Source organism: Molothrus ater, chromosome 2, assembly GCF_012460135.2.
Source record: "Molothrus ater isolate BHLD 08-10-18 breed brown headed cowbird chromosome 2, BPBGC_Mater_1.1, whole genome shotgun sequence".
Classification (NCBI taxonomy): domain Eukaryota; kingdom Metazoa; phylum Chordata; class Aves; order Passeriformes; family Icteridae; genus Molothrus; species Molothrus ater.
In genome coordinates this window covers 26,965,385-26,986,266 of record NC_050479.2, presented here as the reverse complement: position 1 = coordinate 26,986,266, position 20,882 = coordinate 26,965,385, and the positions used below count along the sequence as shown (strand labels likewise).

General features: G+C 40.5%; 1 protein-coding gene across 1 annotated transcript in view; it reads left to right on the top strand.

Annotated features, from left to right (window-relative positions):
* Positions 1–20,882, top strand: part of RASA3 (RAS p21 protein activator 3) — a 130,063-nt gene that overhangs the window by 42,126 nt on the left and 67,055 nt on the right. Inside the window, exons 3-4 of the mRNA XM_036386801.2 lie at positions 6,960–7,063; positions 19,139–19,233. Coding sequence (XP_036242694.1) covers positions 6,960–7,063; positions 19,139–19,233 — 199 coding nt within the window. The remainder of the gene's footprint in view (positions 1–6,959; positions 7,064–19,138; positions 19,234–20,882) is intronic.

Below are 20,882 nucleotides of genomic sequence, written 5' to 3'. Positions count from 1 at the left end.
TTCAGGCTCCACCATCCAGGAGTGTTTCCTAGCTACAGATATTTCCTGAGGATAAATTTTCTTGGATTGTTGGTGTTAAGGCTGACTTTGCCTTTGCAGTTTGCATCAAATGTGCCCATTCACTTAAAGGGCAGTGTCAGCTGCAACAGGAAATCAAGGCAGCTTCTCAAATCATAGGTGAAGAATGGAAGGAATGTGACATCTCTAAATTTGTTTCAAGGATATGAATAAAGGCAAAATCTGTCGTACGCTAAGAATCAAATGTCTGACAGTGTGTGCTTTAGAGAGGTGAGCCAAGCTTCTTGAGTCTGTGATTATTTAGTTCACCACTATTTCACTGAGGAATTTTTCACATGCTAAACATAGTGATCAAAGCCTGAATGAAACAGCAAATGAAGCCATAGGCACTTTCCCACCTCTGGTAGTTGTATTTTTTTTTCTTTTTTTTTTTGCTAGTCTGTGCTGAACATAACAATGAGAACTACAAGTCTGCAGTGTGCTTGTGACTGTATATTGAAATGTGCTGTAAATTCATAGTTAAGGCTGTGTTCTCTTTCATAGGTGGTTATTCTGTGTTTGTTTCAGAATTAGATCAAGTAATAAATTCAGCCAATAGCTCTCTGAATTTTCATTAACTTATTTTATTGCCATATTTAATTCTATTTTCTAATTCTAGGTTTGCTTAAATTCTCTTTCCCAGTGTGTTTGGAGTTCATGGCTGTGTAGCTAAACTTCTGATGTTCTGATAACATCTTGGATGCAGGCCACCTCTCAAATTTTAAACACAAAGTTGTTTCCCTTAGTTGGAATGTTGCCAAAATTAGCTGTTGTATCTGAGCTAGCTCCATTAGCTGTTTCTACATTCTTACATTGCCAGCTCACCTCCTTGAAATAACAGCTTTCCCCAGCCCAGATGCCTTAAGCAGAGAGGCCTTGAGGTGGATGTTGTAGTGTGTTCTGCAGCCTCACTCCTGCAGGTTCCTAGGGTCTGCTGTCTCCTGCATGTGACAGCACCTAACCTGCCTTGAATTCCTGATGACAATAAACTTCAGTTCTGGAACACCCCGAGCCTCTAAGGGAAAGGGTTAGGATTGGTAGGGGTACGGCTTCAGCCTGGTCAGGGATATTACTGAAGCCAAGGACTGCATGGCTGTGCAGGGAAGTAATATAGCTGGGAAGAGTGCCAGTAAGGGAAGCAAGATTTAATGGAAGAAGGAGAATGAAGTGAACCTTGAGACCCAAGGCAGGGTTTATGAATGAGAGTGTTTATCTATATGAAAAGCCACCCATGTGAGTAACAATTGTTGGTGTTATAGGCTGCTTTGAGTGATTAAAAAAAAAAAAAAGTGAATGCAGCTATAATGTGACTTCTGCTGTTTGTGTGTGTCATCTTACAGAATATTTTGGGAGGTGACCAGGGGCCAAATGGCTGCTGCTTCAGTTTATCATAATCCTTGTAAGCCTCATTGAGCCAAACCAGCAACTGTCAAGTGAGGTTGATAACTATAGCTCATGTGTCTGTCTGTCTCTTCTGAGCGCAGGATTGAGAAAATGCACACTGCTTTATTTTTTTCCTCTCTGTAGTAGGGCTGGTTATGGGTGTAACAAAGCACTGTTCATCCGAGTGTCTCTGCACAGTGACATCAGAAAAAATTCACTTAGGCTCAGTGGGTGTCTGGTAGACTGCAGCCAGCACTCTCAACAGTGGGCAGAAGTGATATGTTTGGATTTAGAGGTTGCCTCCTGTGCCATATACTGCCTGTTGCATGTCCTCTGTCAAATCTGTGCTTCAAATATAATATTAGTATTTTTTTATAAATTGTGTCAGAAAGCTACTGTGGCATCTACCAACTTTGGCTTTTACAGACTCTGTCTTACTTGCCTGTTGTCTCCTAGTTTTGTGTCTAGTAGGAGACTGAAGTGTATTCAGATTTTATTTGGCTTGCTGTATCTGCTTTGAATAAACCTCCTCTCTTCTACCCCACTCCCTTACATATGCTGCAAAGCATAGCATAAAAAGTATTAGCCAAGTAGTAGAAAAAGCTTAGTAGTAGAAACAAACAAGTGTGCTCCTTTGTACAGACTGATTTTGCTTCCTGCTCACATGGTGATGTGAACTCTGGTGTTCAGTTCATGTAGCAGGATGAATTCAGTATTTCTAAACCTTTTAAAATAGTCAGAGGATGTGGAGTTGTCTGTGGCATGTTAATAGTCCTTACTTTTAATCACAAAAGCAGTTTAAAAAAATCCATACACAAAGAATTCTGGCTTGAGGGGTTTCATTATTATTCATCATGCAACTCTTTCGCTTCATCCACTGAAGTACTGGTGCCAGCACAAAAACAAAACTGCTTTAGCGAATCCTAAGTATTGAAAAACAAGCATGAGGTTTTATAACACAGCCTGAAACTAAAGAAATGATTTTACAATAACATTTGTTTCATGAAATCTCTTCCTCTCCATTAATATTGTGATGATATCAGTAGATATATGAAGCTATGAAATAAAATTGCAAGTATGCTTCTGGAATTTAGTAAAATTTGTAAATGTGAACAATTTTTGAACCCTTTCTAGAGGGTTTATTGTGTTTGGAGTAAGGATTCTCTTCATTATTTGCTTTCATTCCACTTGATCTGCGCAGTAATTTCTGTTTCTCTTCTCCTTCCCTGTCTCTACTGAAAATATCCACTGCCAAAACATGCATTAGAAGACATTCAAAAATACATACCTTGAAATGGGGAGGGCTGGAAAGCTGTAAGTGAGTGAAACAATACCTAGAGGGATCTCTCTTAGTTTTGTTTTCTTGGTATTCCAAGAAAATATACCTTGCTCCCATGCTGTGAGCATTCAAAATAAGCAAGTTTTTGTTGAGGGGAGAGTGAGTATGCCTGAAGGTTCAGATAGGTTGCACTGTTTATGCATCTGTCTGACTTCATTTTTGTGTGTGTGTCTCTTCTGTGGGGAGAGCTGTGGAAGCATACTAGGGAAAGTGTCCTGAGGAGAGATTGTTCAGTGTGTGTGTTGGTGATAGAGGCTGTACAAAAGCTGTGCAGTAAGAGAGCCCTGTGCTTCCCAAGGAACAACGACATATTAAGATATGTGCATGTACTGAAAGAGAAATGAGAAAGGGGTGTGGAGGAGAGTGTGTGGAATAGAAGGCTAATCAGGCCCTTGTGTGTCTGAAAGCTTGGAGCAAGGATTTAAAAATTGGTACAGATCTTTCTCCATTTCTAACTCCATCAGGAAAATAAGAGACAGTGACTTAAGAACAAGCTCTGTTTCATAACTAAAGCCTGGCTGATACCTGCAGCGATACTCTTCTTGTTACTTTGATGGCAAAACTAAAACAAAATTAGCAGAGCTGTTCTGAGCTTAGTAGTCCCTACTGAAGAAGCTGGGTTTGAAAATGCAATTATGTTCAGCTTGGAAGGAGATGAATTGCATTTTCAGGGGAGATCCACTGTTTCTGGCCTTGCAAGTTCCTGTTCTCAGCAGTTACATCCCATCACTTGTTTGAAGTCCAGAAGAAACTGAAATAATGACAGCATTGGTGTTGGCCGTGCCCTTCCCTTGTGGTCATATTCATGTGCAGTCTGTGCTGCCAGGGTTGGGGAGGAGGCCCTCATTGTCACTCCTCCACTTTCAGTGATTAAAATATCTCTTGAGTGTAGGGCTGATTCATCTACAAGGAAAGTTCAACTCAAAACCTGTAAGTTGAATCTGAACTCACTTGGTTCTTGAAAGATTTCTGAGTTTTTGGCCAGGCTAGTTCCAGTATTTGTTTTGGAGGATGTTGTCAGACTCCTGAGGGCTGGGTCAGCAGATGTTGCTGCTTTTTATTAATTGCTTTGTCAAAATAAAAGTACTGACTGAATCCCCATCCGACAAATTCAGGCTTTTCAGAGAGAGGAGACACTGGGGGAAGGATTTAGCTGTTCTTTTGGAAAAACTGTTCTGGAGCCCTGGGGTTCTCGCTCAAGATAAGTTAGCTTGGGAAATAAATTATGGGATTTGACTGCTGCGACCTCTTACTCTTCAGGTCTTGGTGGGAGACAAAGCAAGTACTGTTCTGAAGAGATACATGGAGAAAAAGCACACATTTCAGTGGAAGCTGGAAGTATTTTTGTGGTTGCATTTGATTCCTTCAGAAAGAAGTTACTGTTTCTGCAGAGCTGCACAAGATTGGGTTGGGAACATACCGGATTTATCTTGATGTGTGTTCTTACAATTAAAACTTTGCTGGCTAATTACCCAGTGCAGAGTGAGTATGCTTGTGTTGGAAATCTGCTTGCTTAAATTAATTAAGAACCAGTGCACCTCAGGGGTGTTACCTGAGTGATGAGAGGTTGTGAATCTGCAAGGGGCTCAAGATCTCAGAGGGGAGAAGCCAAGAGCAGAACAAAGCATCTCTTCTGTTGATGGTGGCTCAGACTGCACTGCTCAGACTAATAAACCTTGTGCCAGCAGTAGTGACCTGATATGGTCCCTGCATGGCTAAGTCAGCTAAGTCACAGCATTTCTTCTGTTAATTAGTCTCTTTCTGATTTTGTGCATTGGGCTAGGTACCTCCTGTTGTCCACACTGCTTTTCTGGCTCTTGTTTGTTTTGCTGTGTTGTGTTCTTTGTTGACTTCTGCCTCTCTTCAACACCCATGGCAAACATTAATGGGAGGGACTTGCCAAAGGTTCCAGTTGATGTCTCTTCCCCCCAGAATCATTAAATTATGCTCAGTATAAGTCACTTGTATTTATATTGCATTTAAATTTGCAGTACACTGAAGCTTCCCTTATATCGTTGATAGAGGATTGGATATATAATCCACAGTTCATTAAGTATTGTTTCATTCTAAGGTCATGAGTGAAATAAATTCATCTGTCATGTTCTTCCAGCAGAAAGGACAATTTTATGGCTGAATAGAGTATTAAAGCTCAGAATGATGGAAGTGTTTTGCATGTATAATGCACTAGGTATTTGGGCAATATTAATGCATTTGTTTGGCCCCCCAGGGTTAAGCCTGTGTGTGAAAACGTGCACCAAGTGATGTGCACAGAGTGAGGCCCTCGGGGCTGCCAGCACAAGCATGGCTGCTGGGACAGTCCTGCAGCTCCCAGTTTGGTAGAAGCTGCTTTTAACAAAGAATTAAGGTATTTTGGGCCTGAAGTGGTGGCTGTGAAATTCTTGCTTCCAAATGAAACTTATCAAAGCAGAATGGGTAGAGGGGGTGTAACAAGGAGTGCTGAATTGGAAGGGGCAGTTGGGACAAGGAGTCAAACCATCCATTTCCAGCTGTCAGGTTTTCCTCCCCTGCCTTCACAGAAGGCATGGCTGAGTGGGCCTCACATTGGTTCTTGTCACGTTGATGCATTTTTTTTCAAGGAATGGGAAACCATTTCAGTGGTGGAAGTTTAACCTCTGGGTATGCCTTGGGCTTTGTTGTTCATCCAACATGTGTTCTTTGTGTGGGTAGTGGAGTAACAACTTAAATAATGTTCTTGGTGAATCCAGAGTGATGTCTCTGGATTTCATGAAATTATGGTGTCATTTTCCCTTCAAAGACAGACTGATGAGCTAATTTGCAGTGCTATTGTGTTTTAAGGGAGACTTGTCAGCTAGCTTTTGAGGGAATGTGGTGATTCTGAGGGAGTGTATTTTTCCCATAGGCAGAAATACAAGCAAAAACATATGGTGGTGTAAAACATCCCTGAAAGAAGCCAGGGAAATGACCTTTCCTGACAAAATTCTGAAAAATTTAAAAGTTTATTCAAGGAATTGTTAATAACTTTTGCGTATCTAATTTTCTAACATAAAAATTTTAATAGTGATTTAAACTACAGCACAATTGTGTCTCATTTTTGAACTCAACCAAGGCAATAAGGAGGTCTGTGTTTAAGAGGGGAAGAAAAAACTTGCTGGCTTTTGGCCTGTTGGAATTAGATATATTTTTAAGTCTACATCTGCAGTGCTTGCTGTATTTGTCCACGTGACTTGAATTGCATCCACTCATTTAGATCTACTGAAGCGTGAGTGACTTGGAATGAAAGGTCTGTGTAAAATGGTAGACCTGTCAATGAATAAATAATGTTTATATATGCTTATAGCTCCTAGGAGTAAATCCTTAACCATGTAATTTGATAGAAAGAAAATGAAAGCGTTGCTGTCAGGTGTCTGAGAATTTTTTCCCCCATTTAAATTGGTAGGATCCAAAGAAAGCCCTTTAGGTCCCTAAAGAGCTTTTCATGCTGAGATAGTACTTTCTTATTTTTTTAAAAATGTTTTAAAAAAAAGGTCTTACTGTAAAAAAAACCAAACAAACAAAACCAAAACTATACAATTCCCCTATGCAAAAATAGATACTCAGTGCTCAGAGGTAACAAGCATGGTGCCAGCTCCAAGGCGTCGTTACCATCAGTTGGCTGAGTCTGACTTTAAATAAAAACTTGGCAGGGAATGAGAAAAGATGCAATGGCTGTAGGCATTTTATCTTAAGTATACTAAATGCTTTAAAAAAAAAAAGCCATGAACCATACTGTGTTTTTCCCATTCTCTTCAGTATGCTTTTGTGATGTCTATCCTAATGATATACTGTAAGCATTCTTTGCAGCAGGGGCCTCTCCCTGCCCTTCAAGGCACTGTATGTTAACAAATAATGTGGTCTCTGCCCTCTTTGTAAAGGGACACTTGTTTTCCAGATAGAAAGAAGTATTTGTTCTTTTTTGCTCATTAAAAAATCTTGTTCTGTGAGCATTTAAGATATTTAGGAGGAGTCAAAATGGAACAGTGCTTAAAAGTGAACATTCGGTAGTGGGGAGGACCATGACAGTCCAGAGTGTGATGTTCTGGGTGTGAAATTTAAACGCACTGGCTTGTCCAGGATACCAACACTAATCTATTTTCCTTTTTTTTGTGTGTGTGTATGTGTTTGTGTATGTTGGTTTTTTTTTTTTTTTTTGTTCACTCAGCCCCTTCTATGGAGAAGACTTTTACTGTGAAATTCCTCGGACCTTTCGCCATCTGTCATTTTATATTTTTGACAGAGATGTTTTTCGAAGGGATTCCATCATAGGTATGTGATCATAAATTACTACTTTCCTTACAACTTATTTCTCTTGGATTTTAACTTTTACATCATTTGCAGTCTTAGGAGTTGGGGTCTTGATAGGACTGACGATGATAGTGGTAAGTGCTGCTCAGCATTGTCCTTCTTTTGTCAGTTGTCAAAAATGCCTTCAATATTACATATTATGTATTAAAAAGTTGGGGAGAAAAGCACTGTGTTGTGATAGTGAATGCAGATTTCAGTTTAACTAAAACAGGCTACAGAACCTTATTTAAATAATGACAAGCTCACATTTGTTACTGTAAAGGTTACTTTTTGGTTTTTTTCCTAAGTGTAGGGCCGTTACTCTTGCAGTTTTCCAGGGTCCCCACACTTGGGTGTGCGCAGTATTGTTAAACTATGGCTGCCTTAACAACAAGCAGAGGAATCCTACTGGCTGTAGGTACCTCAGGTACAATGATGATAGAATTTTGTGCAGTGTATCAGAGCAAGCTGTCACCTACAGAATAGTTTTAAAAGACTTCCAGTGCCTGTTTGAGATTGACAAGATTCCTGCTTTTCCAGATGTTATTTGCTGTGTATTTCATCTGCAGCAAATTGCATAACACTCCATTTATCTCTCTGGGGATAAAAACTTTGTAAAAGCTTAGTTGTTATTGAGGGGAACAGTTTCTATTTTAAGTCACTTGAACACTTTGGACTTTTTTTTCAGTTATTAATCTCTTTTGAAATAGATGGCTGTAGCTATCTTGACAGAGGTTGTAGAGAGGAAGTTGTCAGATGTTGAGCAACAGTTTGTATAATGGCATAAAATTTATTATCTTAAACCATGGAGTGGTGGTGCAGATATTTTACATGTATCTTTACATTACAGTAATTTGTCATGCAGCTTTTTCTTTAATTATTGTTTTACATATGAGGTAGGAGGTAGGTCATCATTCTCTTTGTCCGTAAGTGAGCTCATGTGTGTGTAGCATCCTGGGGAGGAGGCAGTCTATTTCTGATTGCTGAGTGAGCTTCTGGAAAGCTTTTTGTTCTCTCTAATGTCTAGTTTCCCTTGTACTTTGAAAGTAACAGCTCCCTTCTTTCAACTGATGAGTTTTTCAGTGTTGAAATTATCTGATCTCTTGTGTGTCACCAGTTTTCAGCAGCTGCAGTGACCCATCAACAGGCCAGGGACTTTTCTTGTTCAGGGCTTTTCTCGTTTTCTTGGGAAAACAATCTCTTGAACCGCTTAATACATGTCAGACAGGTTAAATTGCAGATAGAGAAGTGAAAATATTTTTATTTTCTCCATGTTTTCTAAGTTCATGTTTTAATAATCAAGCTCTGATGTTGGAGGGGAATTATTCAGGAGCTGCTGTAGTAATCTTAAAGGTACTGGGAGCAGTTTGTGAAGAGGACACGCAGAAAATTTAGACTTTTGTTTGCATGCTTGAATGATTGATCAGGTTTTCATTTTTCACTCTCTTCAGGAAATAGCAATGTTAACTTTTGCAAGTGTTGCAGAATCCACAGGTAGGCAAACTGGTGTGTTACTAGACTGGTCTTAGGATCATAGAAAGACTTAGGTTGGAAGGGACTTTAAAGGCCATTTAGTTTCAACACCTTGGTTGAAGCATGGTGAAGTGGACACCTTCCACTAGACCAGATTGCTCATAGCTTCATCCAGCTTGGCATTGAACAGTTCCAGGGATGGGGCATCCACAGCTTCTCTGGGCAACCTACTCCAGTGCCTCACCACCCTCACAGAAAAGAATTCATTCTTAATGTCTATTCTAAAGCTACTCTTCATTTAAGGCCATTCTCCGTTGTCCTGTCACTGAATGCCCGACAAAAAGTCCCTCTCCAGCCTTCTTGGCCCACTTCAGGCACTGAGAGGCAGCTGGAAAATCTCCTTGGAGCCATGTCTTCTCCAGGCTGAACAGCCTGTCTTCACAGGAGGGGTGCTCCAGCCCTCTGATCAACATAGTGACCCTCCTCTGGACTCATTCCAGCATGTTCACATCCTTCTTGTGTTGAGGGCCCCCAGACCTGGACAAAGTACACCAGCTGGGGTCTCACAAGAGCAGAGCTAGAGGGTCAGAATCACCTCCCTGCACCTGCTGGTCACACTGCTTTTGTTGCTGCCCCAGGATGATACACTTGCCTTGGAAATTTGAGGTGCACATTGCTGGATCATGTTGAGTTTTTTGTCCACCAGCACTGCCAAGTCCTTCTCTTCAGGGCTGCTCTGAATCCATTCTCTACCCAGCCTGTGTTTGAACTTCTGATTGCCCTGACTCATGTGCAGGACCTTGTACTTGGTCTCATTAAACTTCATGAAGCTCCCATTGTCCTACCTCTACAGCTTGTCCAAGGCCCCCTGGATGCCATTCCTTCTCTCCAGTGTGTCAACCAAACCAGAGAGCTTGGTGTCAGTGTTGATGTAGCACTAGAAGTCAAAACTCTGGTGTTCCTGCCTACACTGAGGTTTTACACAGTGCATATTATGTATTGTAGTATTTTTCCTCTCCTCCTCCTTCTGTTTCCCTTACTTCTTATTGAGACATGTTTTGAAAAGCATTTCAAAGATATGTGATAAACAGCAATGGAGAGGAAGGGAAGAAAAAATCCAGAATTACTGTCAGTTTGATACTACTAAGTTCTGCTTGTAGTAGGAAATTTTTCTGGGAAGAGAACAGTGCTCTGGAGTAACTGCTTGTGGCTGTTTTCACTATGGGAATCAGCAGCTGCAAAGCTCAATAGTGGAGTTTTTTTTTGAACAAGGGTGTTGTCATCTTATTGCAAAAGTTCCCATACCTTCTTGGTGATTTCTCATGTGCAGCTCCTCACAGCACAGCCAACAAACTCCATCTCTCTCCTCACCCAGCTAACCCACTCTCTTGTAGCACTCTCTTCTCATTGGACACAGCTGTGGCCTATTAAGGACAGGCCTGTTCCTAATCTTTGGTGATTAGTCCAGCTGCAACTCCTCAGGTGTGAGACTACTTTCTGCACTATTTTCTTACATTCTATCCCTCCGCACAAGGGAACTCTTCAATTTGTAAAAGTTTGTAACATTTCAAAGCAATAGTTATTCTATCTGTATCTTCAGCTCAGTTTTAAGACTTAAAACTTTCCTTGAAGAGGCTTGTGCAAGGAAGGTTTGGAAGACGTCTGTACTGAAAGGGGTGATCAGAGTAGAGCTAAAATGAGCTCTTTTCCACTGAACCAGCACATTCTGCAGTCAGGGGCCCTTAGTTTGCATTCCAAAGATCCCTTGTAACATTCTGTTATCATGAGAGACTTCTCTTGAAGAAAATGTAGTTACTTATGCTCATCCAGCAATGAACTTTTTCAGAGGAGGGAGTTGGGGGGTAGTAGTGTCTTCCATCCAGGAGAGACTGATTTAAAGTCCATTTGTTACTGAGCTTGTGATTTTACCTGTGTGCGATTTGAAATGTTTGACATCTCTTGCATTATTATTTGGCTGGTTTTGAGGGGATTTTGAGACAGAGAATGAGTGCAAATGGGTCAAAATGGTGAGAATTCAGCAAGTAGCTACTTTTTGTAGATGTTTGGTTAGCAGAATTCCTCTTGGTTCACCGTTCAGTGTTTCCAGTTACAATACTGACTTGGTATTACAGTACTGACTACCAGGGTTACTGGAGCTCAGGCATGCTTTTATTTATTGAAATGTGAAGTATAAGTTTGTGCTGGTAAATTCGTGTAACTTCAGAGATGCAATTCAGTGTGTGACAGATGAGAATGGTCAAGCTACCAAAACCGGAAGATGTGGGAGAGAGAATATGAAAAACAAGAACCCCCTGAAACCTCTGACACAAACTTCTGAGAAGAGCCAAACAAACTCAAACTGGAACATGTGTAGGAGATATGTTTTGGAACATGCTGTAGTATTTTGGCATACAGGATGGGAGGATTGTGCAGATAAAGATATCTTTTGAGTCTGCATGTTTACTTATTACATTTGCATTTTCTTAATCATAATTGCTAAGTCATCTGGGATTTTGTTAGCTTAACAGACACAACTTTTGAACCATTGTGTCTTGGAAGAATATTGAATGCTGGTTGAAATGCAAATATAATGAAGAAAATTCAGAGTTCAGTGGATCTGAAATATTATTTTTCTCTTTTTTAAGATAAAATATAGCAAATAGTTACTGTGAAAGTAGTTTTAAGTTGTTGTTTAAGTGATGTTGACTGTTACTGGATAGAGTTTATGTACTGACTTATATAGTATGTTGAGATGCTTTGAGTAGGAAATATGAAAGCAATGGTAAATGCATTTTAAAATCACATTTGTTTGTTTCTGAATGATCAAGCAGCAGTAGTAAGACAATTTGCTGGAATATGTGTCTGTAATGTGTAGAATAGCTATTTCCTTCTGGTTGTTAGCCCCATCTCCTCTGTGTTTTTCTCATTCTAACTTGAAAAACTCAATTGGTGCCCCTCCAGTAATAATGGAGAAAAAAGATGTCTCTGGCTAGATGCAGCAGAAGTGCTGCTATATCAGGCAAATGTTCTTTAATGATTGTTTTGATATTTTTCAGCCTTTTAGAGATGTTGAATGAGATAGGCTGTGTCTGCAATAACAATAAACTGGGTTTCTCACACCTGAATAACTGAGCTAGATTTAGTGAGGAAAACCATGTTTGTGATATGCCCTGAGCTGATATTTCTAGGTGTGTAATGAATAGCTCAGGCTTCCAGGCTGTGACCTTAAATATACAGATTAGATTAAAAACAGGAAATATGCCACACCAAATCACTTAACACTTAGGTGAGAGATTGGTTGATATCATCTGTCCTTCAGGTGACAAGTACACCATCATTTATCCTCTACTTAAGTCAGTTTGGTTTTTCTCACCTCAGCACTTCATTTGTTTTGGTGAGAGATACATGAAACTGACTTGCCAACATCTGTGCTGAGCAGGAACTGAATAGAACAAAATGCTGCTGTGCTGATGGGGATGGAATGGTGCTGAATAAAGCACAGATGTGAAATGTTAAAGCTTTTCAGTGAAGGAGTAGGAAGCCAGTGGGAGAAGACTAGTATGTGGTTCTGTTAATTACTTTTGCAATAACTTAGCTGCTCTAAGTCACCTTCATACAGGTTGTTAGGTGTGCTGTATGACAAATTGAGACTCTTGTGGCTATTTTATCCTGGTAGGTTGTAACTCTTTTCCTGCTTAATGCTGGATGAGGTGAAGCAAAGTAAAGCACTAAAACAAATTTGCCTTCAGAAGTAGTTAAACTTGGCTAATCTGGACAAAAGCAGATGAAACCAACTCATAACTCTTGGAGACACTCACAAAGTGAAAACACCTTGGAATTGAAAGTTGTTTGAGGCTTGAATGTTTGAATTACCTGTGCCTTTATTAACGGTTACTTCCAAAGCTGAGGAGGTATGTTTGTAGAGTAATTTATTACCAAACATCCAAGCAAACCATCTCCTGTTATTAGGTAAGTGTTACCAAATGTAGCTGTAGCATCACCTTTTTATTTCAGTATTTTACTGGTTTAAAAGAAAAAAAATTGAAAAAAAATCATCCCTGATGAACTGTGCTCCTTGCTAGTTAAGTGCAGGAAAGATCCTCCAATAAAGCATGAAGCAGAGATCAAAATTTCAGTAGAAAATAGTGTTCCTTGGTTTCTTCTAGCCTGAGCATGGCTTGGGTAGTGGTTTGCTGTTTCCATAATGTACTGGTGGATGACATGGGAGTAACATATCTGCTCAGTATGATATATAAATATAACTGCTAATGAAATAAAGGAAACAGATGACTCTTCCACAATGGCAAGTCTCAAAAAGATATAATCTAGAATTATCCTGGAAAGGTTCTCTGCAGCTACACAGGAAGGCTAAAGTAAATACACTCTGCATAGAATAAGTTGTTAGGATGCACTCACAATATCTTTTAACCTGATGGGTGGTCCCAAGAGCAGGAGAAAAAAAGCTGAGCTTTCAAAAGCCGGTATTTTTTCTTCTTCATCCTGGAAATACAGATATAAACAAAATTACTGAGTGCTGGAATGTGCTAGAACCTCAACTGTCTTTTCATGCAGCCCTCCTGACCTCCTCCTGACCTCCTCCTGACGTGAGGACAAGTTTTGATGTTGTTTGTATGTAGAATGAGGGGATGGATGAGGTGGTTGTTCAGTGCAGGCAGCATGCTCAGGGTTTTGGTGCCTGCTGGAAGGCAGACAGCAGTGACTGCACGGCTGGAGTTCAGGACTGCTCTCCCACTGCAACCAACCAAGGCTACAGCCATTGTCTCAAATGTAGGGCTGTTTTAAGGGCCCAGGGAGCAGCTGGCAGAGAGTTGATACCAGAGGTGTGGTTGAGGATTGGTTCTTTTTTTTGTGTGGGTTTTGCTGTTTTTAGCAGGGAGGGAGAGCAGAAATTCAGATGGAAGCCAGGTGAGATCTCTTGCATTGTGACCAGCAAAAGAACCCTGATGGAAGTTCATGCAATGCTGCAGCTTGCAACTTTAAAGGATAGAAGCTGTGTTTTGTCCACAGCCTACTTTTCTCTGCCTTATTATCCAAGATAAATCCCACAAAGGGGAAAAATTGATTTAATAAGTGATATTCTTAGTATATTTGGACTAGTTTAAAAAACCCAAACAAATGAAATTGAGGTCATGAATATCACATACCTCAGTACTCTCTGTGGATGCACTAATGCTGTGCTGGAAGTGTTCTGCTATTATTGCCACTAAATTCTTACCCATTGTAGCAGATGGTCTAATAGTGCTTATGCTTCATGGTGCACTGCACAGGAGCCAGGAGGGAACAATTCTGCTGCTTCTAAGGCTCTGAAGCCTTATGTTGCCCATAATTCTCATCCTCATCTTTGTAATTCTGAAATAGGGAGTTTGCTTATTTTGAGCTTTTTCTGTGTTATGGGAGAGGTGAGTGAATTTGTGGTGTTCTTGAAAAAGGCAGGAAAGGTTTCTGTACTTTCATTTAAAGACAAATAACCTTTCATGCAGATAATTATAACCATCTAGGTAGGCTGAAATAGCAGTGATGCTTTTTGTTCCAAGATAATTAGGCTCTCACAGCCTAAAGTGTTGATTAAAATTGGTTCTGATTTGTCTCTAGTCTTTCCAACTATTGAAACCTCCTTTCTTTGTGCACCTTCATATCAGCTATGTTAAATTAAAACAGTGATACAGTATGTCTGTGTACTTAACATACTAACATTGAAGCAACTTTTGAAGTAGCTTTGAGGCTCATTTATTGCATTTTATAGGAAGAAGACAAAGTCTCTGTTCAGAGCTGAGAGAAGACTCAGTTATTTAGGCTTTTGGGGCCATTTAATGTGTGACTCAGACCTAACTCTTTGCTGTAGATTAACTGTACTGCAGTCATTGTTAATGAAGGGTATTATATAATATCATATCAGCTCACCTGGTAGCAGTGTGTAAAATGCTGTTGTTTTCACTATGTAGGTATTCCAAGATAAAGATAACCTAAAGAGAAGGCACAAGAGCTCCTGAAATGCTCTGATTTTAGACTTCTGTAAAATAACTTCTGGATCCAAATGTGTTGGATCATGTTTCAGGTAGAGCCTTGTGCCCTTTTAAAATGACAGGTTCCTTTCCTGTTGCTGCTGTGCTACTTTTTCAGTAAAGAAATCTTCTACTAGTCTAGCATCTGTCATAAACATTCACATATCTCATCTGCAGACTAGAAAATCACTCTTAAAAGGTGGGATGTAATCCTGCAACTGATGCCTAATGCCTTTGTCACCAACAGGTACTGCAGACAGAAGGTGGTTGTGTATGGGTGGAGAATGCCTGAGCCAAATTATCAATTCTGTCAGTCTTTGTATGGAGATGTTGACCCTGACTTAACAAGCCTAGGCATGTTCAGGGACAGGTTAATGGGCTGCATTGACTTGTTTTGGAAAAATGTTTGTAACCAGTGAGGGATAGGCATTGAGGGTGTGGTGCTTCCACAAGCACTTTCCCAGGCGGTATAGCCAGAAATTCCTACCCTTCTCTGTACCAAATCTCTGCTTCTGTGCCCAAATTACAGGTTTCTTGCTGTCTTCTGTCTTCTAGCTATGTTAATGTGATTCTTGAGTGAGGAAGCTCTAAAACAGGTCAGTTGAAATGACCTTTGTGTGTTAAAATGCCAACACCACCCACATGTGACCCATGAAACTTATTTCTTATTCTCTTCTCCTTGCACAGAATGTTTATTTTCATTGTTTGGGTTTTTTGGATTAGCTTGATTTCCTTAACAGTTTCACTATGCCCTGCTTGAGAGGATGGGGGTGCATGGGTGGAGAACGTAGGAGGCTCTTAAATCAGTTTTTACCAGGGATTATAAAGTGGAATTTGCAACTTTAAAACCATCCAGGGCCTAAGTAGTAACTTTATTAATCTGTAAGCTGTTTCCTCAATAATAGATATATTGTTTTTTCCCTAAAGAGAGGTTCACAGAAGGAAGAGCTCAGTTGAGGCATGTTGCACCTTTGTTTTGAACACAGAGTTTAGGATTTAAATGTTGCAGTGAAGATCTGTTCAGTCTGAAGTGGGAGGGGGATGGTCATAGGGAAAATGTTGCCATATGGATGGAAAACATGCAGCAGTGTGTGAGGTTTTCCTACCCTCCCCCAGTCTGAGGCCCTGGTGAGCATCAGGCTTCAGAAAGAAATTAGTTCAGATGAGAAGAATATTTTTACTTCATCTTTGCTAGTTATTGCTGAGAATCTAACTTCTAAAAGTGTAACTTATACTAAGTTTTGAAATTACAATTTACATTGTTCAACAAGCTTGGCTATTTCCTGCCTCTTCCCATACAGTGTCTAAAAGCTTAATCAGATGCAGACTCTGCAGCCTGGGGCCACTCTGAGGAAACAGCAGGAGTGTCTGGGTGCCTCAGGTGCAAGATTTAGAGTTTCTTGGTGCTGTCTGGAAGCCACCCAAGTCTTGAGAAAGAGTGTGAGACAATGGGCTCGAGTTTGAGAGCATGCTGAAGAACCACAAGGAGGAAAACATCCTTTAAATGAGTGGTGGTAAATCCTTCTGACCTCTCGGGTTTATCTGCAGGGAGAATTACAGGTTCTTATCGTGTAGTGTCAGGTCAAATGACAGGTGCCAACAGCTTGTGATTATTGGCCTAGATTTAGCCTAGTTCTGGTGCTGTGGAAGTTGTTTGAGCCAGGTCAGATGTAGGTCAGCCAGTGGAAGAGCAGTGACTGTGTAGACCGGGGCACAAGCACGACTGTGCTCAGCACCTGCACTGTGTTTTATGTAGGTCTGGTGATGAGGAGGAGGAATGTGAGCTGAATGAACATATGGACATGGCTGGGGCAGGTGAAGAGTTATTAAAAAATTGAGAGGGAAGTTGCTCTGTGTGTATGCAGAGAACTGTTTAACAGGGCAGATCAAACATTCTGCCTTATCAGTAATATGTCTTTGTATATATTTAGACTGGCCAAACTGTAGGCCCTCTTTTTACTGCCACCCTCTTCTTTTTCCCTAGTAGATTTTTCTTCTTTGTGGATCATTTGGTATGCAATGAAAACCCCTGGATAATAGCCAGCCCAGTCAGTAAGTTTCAGTCATTAATAAAACTTGCTTGTGTGCAGAGCAAACAGTGCTGTTCAAACAGTTTCCTAATCAAAACAGTTGTATCACCATGTTAACTCCCTCAGAGCTGGAGGCACGTGCCATTGCCTGTGAACACTTGGTGCTGCAATCATGCTCATGTGCTGACTTTGTGGCCAGACCCATCTGGGTTACCCTGCCATCCTTGATGCAGAGAGCAGTGGAACTCCCTGCTGAAGGAGGGGGCAGTGATCACACCATCTATGCCACGTGCAGATGCAGATATTGGGAAAGAATCCTTGAGTTTTCTGCAGGGCACTCCTTACAGGGAGGTGGCTGTGAATGGATGATGGCAGGTGACAGTGTTTGCAAGGTGTGTGCAACTGCTGCAGTTGAGTGGAGGATTTCTGCAAGAGATTAAAGGGTAGAGTGAGGATAGCAAGCAGTGAAAGTAAACAATTTCAAATGAGGTCCAAAGCAATTAGTAGAAGGTCATGCATTTCAATGTATTCCTCTCCAAGTGTTTTAGAGACACTAGTTCCCCACAAACCACCGTGGTTGGAGAATAAAAGTAGAAGCTTTGAAAAAACACAGTTGTCATCCCATGGATTCTCAGCAGAATAACTTGGTGTCTTCTGTTCAGCACAGTGCAGATGTCTTATTTACCCTTCCTGCCATATTATTTTGTAGGTTTCTCTAATTTAATTATTGCATTTCTAAGAAGTTTCAAGTGGCTTGCTCTGCATATCCAATATAGAGTTTCCCTTGTTAATCTCTAGTTAAATGTTTGACAGGAGGTGGATCTGATAATCTCTACAGGCCAAGCAGTGAGAGGATGGTGCTGAGGACAGAATTAACAAGACTTAGGAATAATGGGTCAGAAGTTCTGAAAAAGAAACTAGATTAGAAACCCTGTCAGATGGAGGGCAGTTGTGGAAGAATGGCAGGTAGCTTAGGAGCTGGGACTGGAAATCTGGAAACTGTCATCAGAAACAGCCTGAGGTGACAGAAGAATGCAGCTGCAACATGGTATGGGGTATGGCCCAGCAAACAGGAGGGCTGGGTGAAGCCATCCAGCTAAAGGAAAAGGCCACAAATTGGGGGAATGCTGGTGTGTAATAACTTGCTGCTAGGACTTCTATAAGCTTTTAGATTTCTGAAGGGAAGTGTTTTTTGTTTGCCACTTTTGTAGTCTTTGATCATGTGTTCTTGCTTTTTTTTCCTTTGTAAATGTGTTCTGTTAACATTTGCTGGGGTAATGTATACTGATATCTGGCCAAACTGCATGAATTTAGGTCACCTTGGTACTCTTTTTCTAGGAAAAATACATCGATTGGTGAATTTTATCTAACAACATTTGGTTAAAGAAAGTCTGTGTTCTTATGACAAAGCAATGGTTGCAAACTATTTGTGAGCAACTCACTTTAGCAGCAGAAATCTACCCAACCACATTGCCAAACCCCAGCTTCCTCAAGCCTTGTCAATGTCTCTGACTGCCCTGGATTCTTTCCCTTCAAACATGCTGCTTTGCTCAGTGCCTGGGGAGCCACCCAACCCAAAGCAGCTTTCTGAGCATCACGTGCTCCTCAGGCATGCCGCACTCAGCTTTGTGTATACAAAGAAGGAGGCTTGGAAAAAGTTTCACTGCTCCTCGGAGAGTGCTTTACTTACTGCCTGACAGAGATTGGGCAGGACAGCAATTTCTGCATTGACCCTTTGCAGTCATGCAGGCTCTTAGTTCACAGCTTGGAGCTGGATGCTGGTACTGTACCTACCAAAACAGATAATTTGGTAGTGGCAAGAGGGGTATAAAAATGTAAGAGTTAAAACTCTTCAGTGTTTTGGTGTGGATTTTCCTGCCTGGCTTTTCTCTAGAGTCAGGGATAGCCCTTGGCTGGCTCTGGCTTGTGTAATGCCAAGTCTGAAAGATTTGAGTGAGAGAGAGAGAGAGAGGTTGACAGGGCCCCAAAATGCAGATGTGGGAATCTGCTGTTGACATCTCTAGTTGTTTCCCTTCTCCTACAGAACTATACAGTGAAATGCCTCATCCTGAAATATTGTTGGCAATAGCACATTCAGGGCACTGTTAATTTGGGATTGTTACAGACATCAGCCACAAAAGAATCTCTGCAATGTTTTCCAAGCTTTTCTTCCCACAAGTTTAATTGCTTGTCAGAGAAGTAATAATGATGGTTTTGTTATATGCATATTTACAAGCTTGTCCATAGTGTCCAGTGCTTCACTCTGTTAGGTGAGTAGGACTTTAGGAATTTTCAAGTCATTCACAAAATGGAGTGGAAAAAGATGCTCATCAGAATTGTACGATCCATCAGTATTGTGCTCATCATTATGTATTGTGTAAAGAAGTATTCCCCAAGAAAATCTTCCCTTGCTCTAAAGCCTTTCTTGAATAGTACAGGCCCTAAATCATTGTTTTGCAACTTGGTTTTGATGGAAATATATCTTGGTGGAGCTACAGCATGTCTTAAACTCTGCTTCTGGTTTATTTCAGGAAAGGTGGCTATACAGAAAGAAGATCTGCAGAAGTATCATAACAGAGACACCTGGTTTCAACTCCAGCATGTTGATGCTGATTCAGAAGTACAGGTGAGACAGTTTAAAAAATATCTTGGCAAAGAGTATTTGTAACAAGGCCATGGCAGTTTCATGGGTTTCATGGCTCTGGGACAGTTAGGTTCTTCCCTACAAAAAGGAAGCATTGCCCATTAGTATGGTTTGGGTTTTGGTGATAAGTGTAGGGTGGATTAAAAGTGTGCATAAATCACCTGGGGGTCAGGATTCTGCCTACAGAAATAATGAAAACAATGGGAACTATCAGGTCTGATACAAGGAGGGTGTGTTTATCTCAAGTATCAAATAACTTCAGGTCCTATAAATAACAGTTGATTCCTCAGGGAGTGGAGCCATCTTGAAAATAGTATCTGCAGGTACTGCATAAAATAATTATGTTGGCAGATTGCCACAGGAATGGCAGCAAGTACATCTTAAATGTGAAAAACATTCCTTGCCAGATCTCTAGGCCCTCTTCCATACAATAGGAATGCTGAAAATTGTATTATCAGCCCTAAATTACATTTAGGGTTTGGTACTTTGCAAATTTTTCTACACAGTGTGACTCCTCTTTCTGTACTTTTCACCTTTTGAAGCAGATTCTATTTTCTGTTATGACATTAAGTCTTGTGAAAACAGTCATTATAACAAAGCAAACAATCAAATCATATAGCAAGATACTGTGCCAGTTACTTTTTTTTCCTCCTGTAAGTATATATTACAGATCGATTCTGAACCACAATATTTGTTTAGGGGAGACATGAATATCTGGCCTGTGCAAAAGTCTCAGATAAATGCAAGGAGAAATGCCTCTTAGATACTTCTGTATGGTAGGGTTGGACACAGTGTCTTGGCTTTTCAGTCTGTGTGCAAGTCTGCACATACCAGGTTGGAAAATGACACTTAAGATGCACACACATTCCAACATAAAGTGTAGTCGTGTATGGCGAAGCATATGTGAAAATACATACAAGATTAGGTATTCTTTTTGTTTGGAGAGACAAATAATACCCTGTTGTGCCCGTGATACAAAGAAAGCCTCAGGACAGCCTCTTCAGCCTGTGACATTCTCTTGTAAAATATTGATCCTCTTTAATGCCACATTTCAGTGTCACTGGTGATGGAAAGGCTTTTTAACAGGCTTTTAACTATGAGATCTATTCTGTTTACCCTGGTGTGTCCTTGTCTTCTTACCCCAAAGCCTCTTATGACAGTGCCTTTAGAACAATAGATTAATTGTTTATTTCCTGTAGGATATGAAAACTTCCCCTTTGTAATTTATCAGTTGAAGAAAGCCAATATTTAGATAAGCTTCTGCATTGTTTGTTTTGTTACAATATTTATACAGAGTGAATTTCTGGAAGCGCTTTTTAGACCGGGGTGCTTTCTAGGGCAGCAGTGCTAATGTAAGGTGCAGACAGCTCTAGCTTTGAGTGATGAGGAGCACAGGATTTGCTGGAAGCATGTTCTCTGTTCATAATTGTGCTGTTTATCACTTCTGTTTGCATCCTCACTAGAGCCCAACTCTTAAAAGCCTTTTCTGGGCTCCATGATAAGCATTTATTACAAGTAGTGTAAATATGATTTACATTATGCTCTAATTTTATCCATTTATTTAAATGTTCCTTGGTCTTTATGTTGAAACTGCAAGAGGGCCTGGTTTTCTGTAATTGTGGAAACAGATT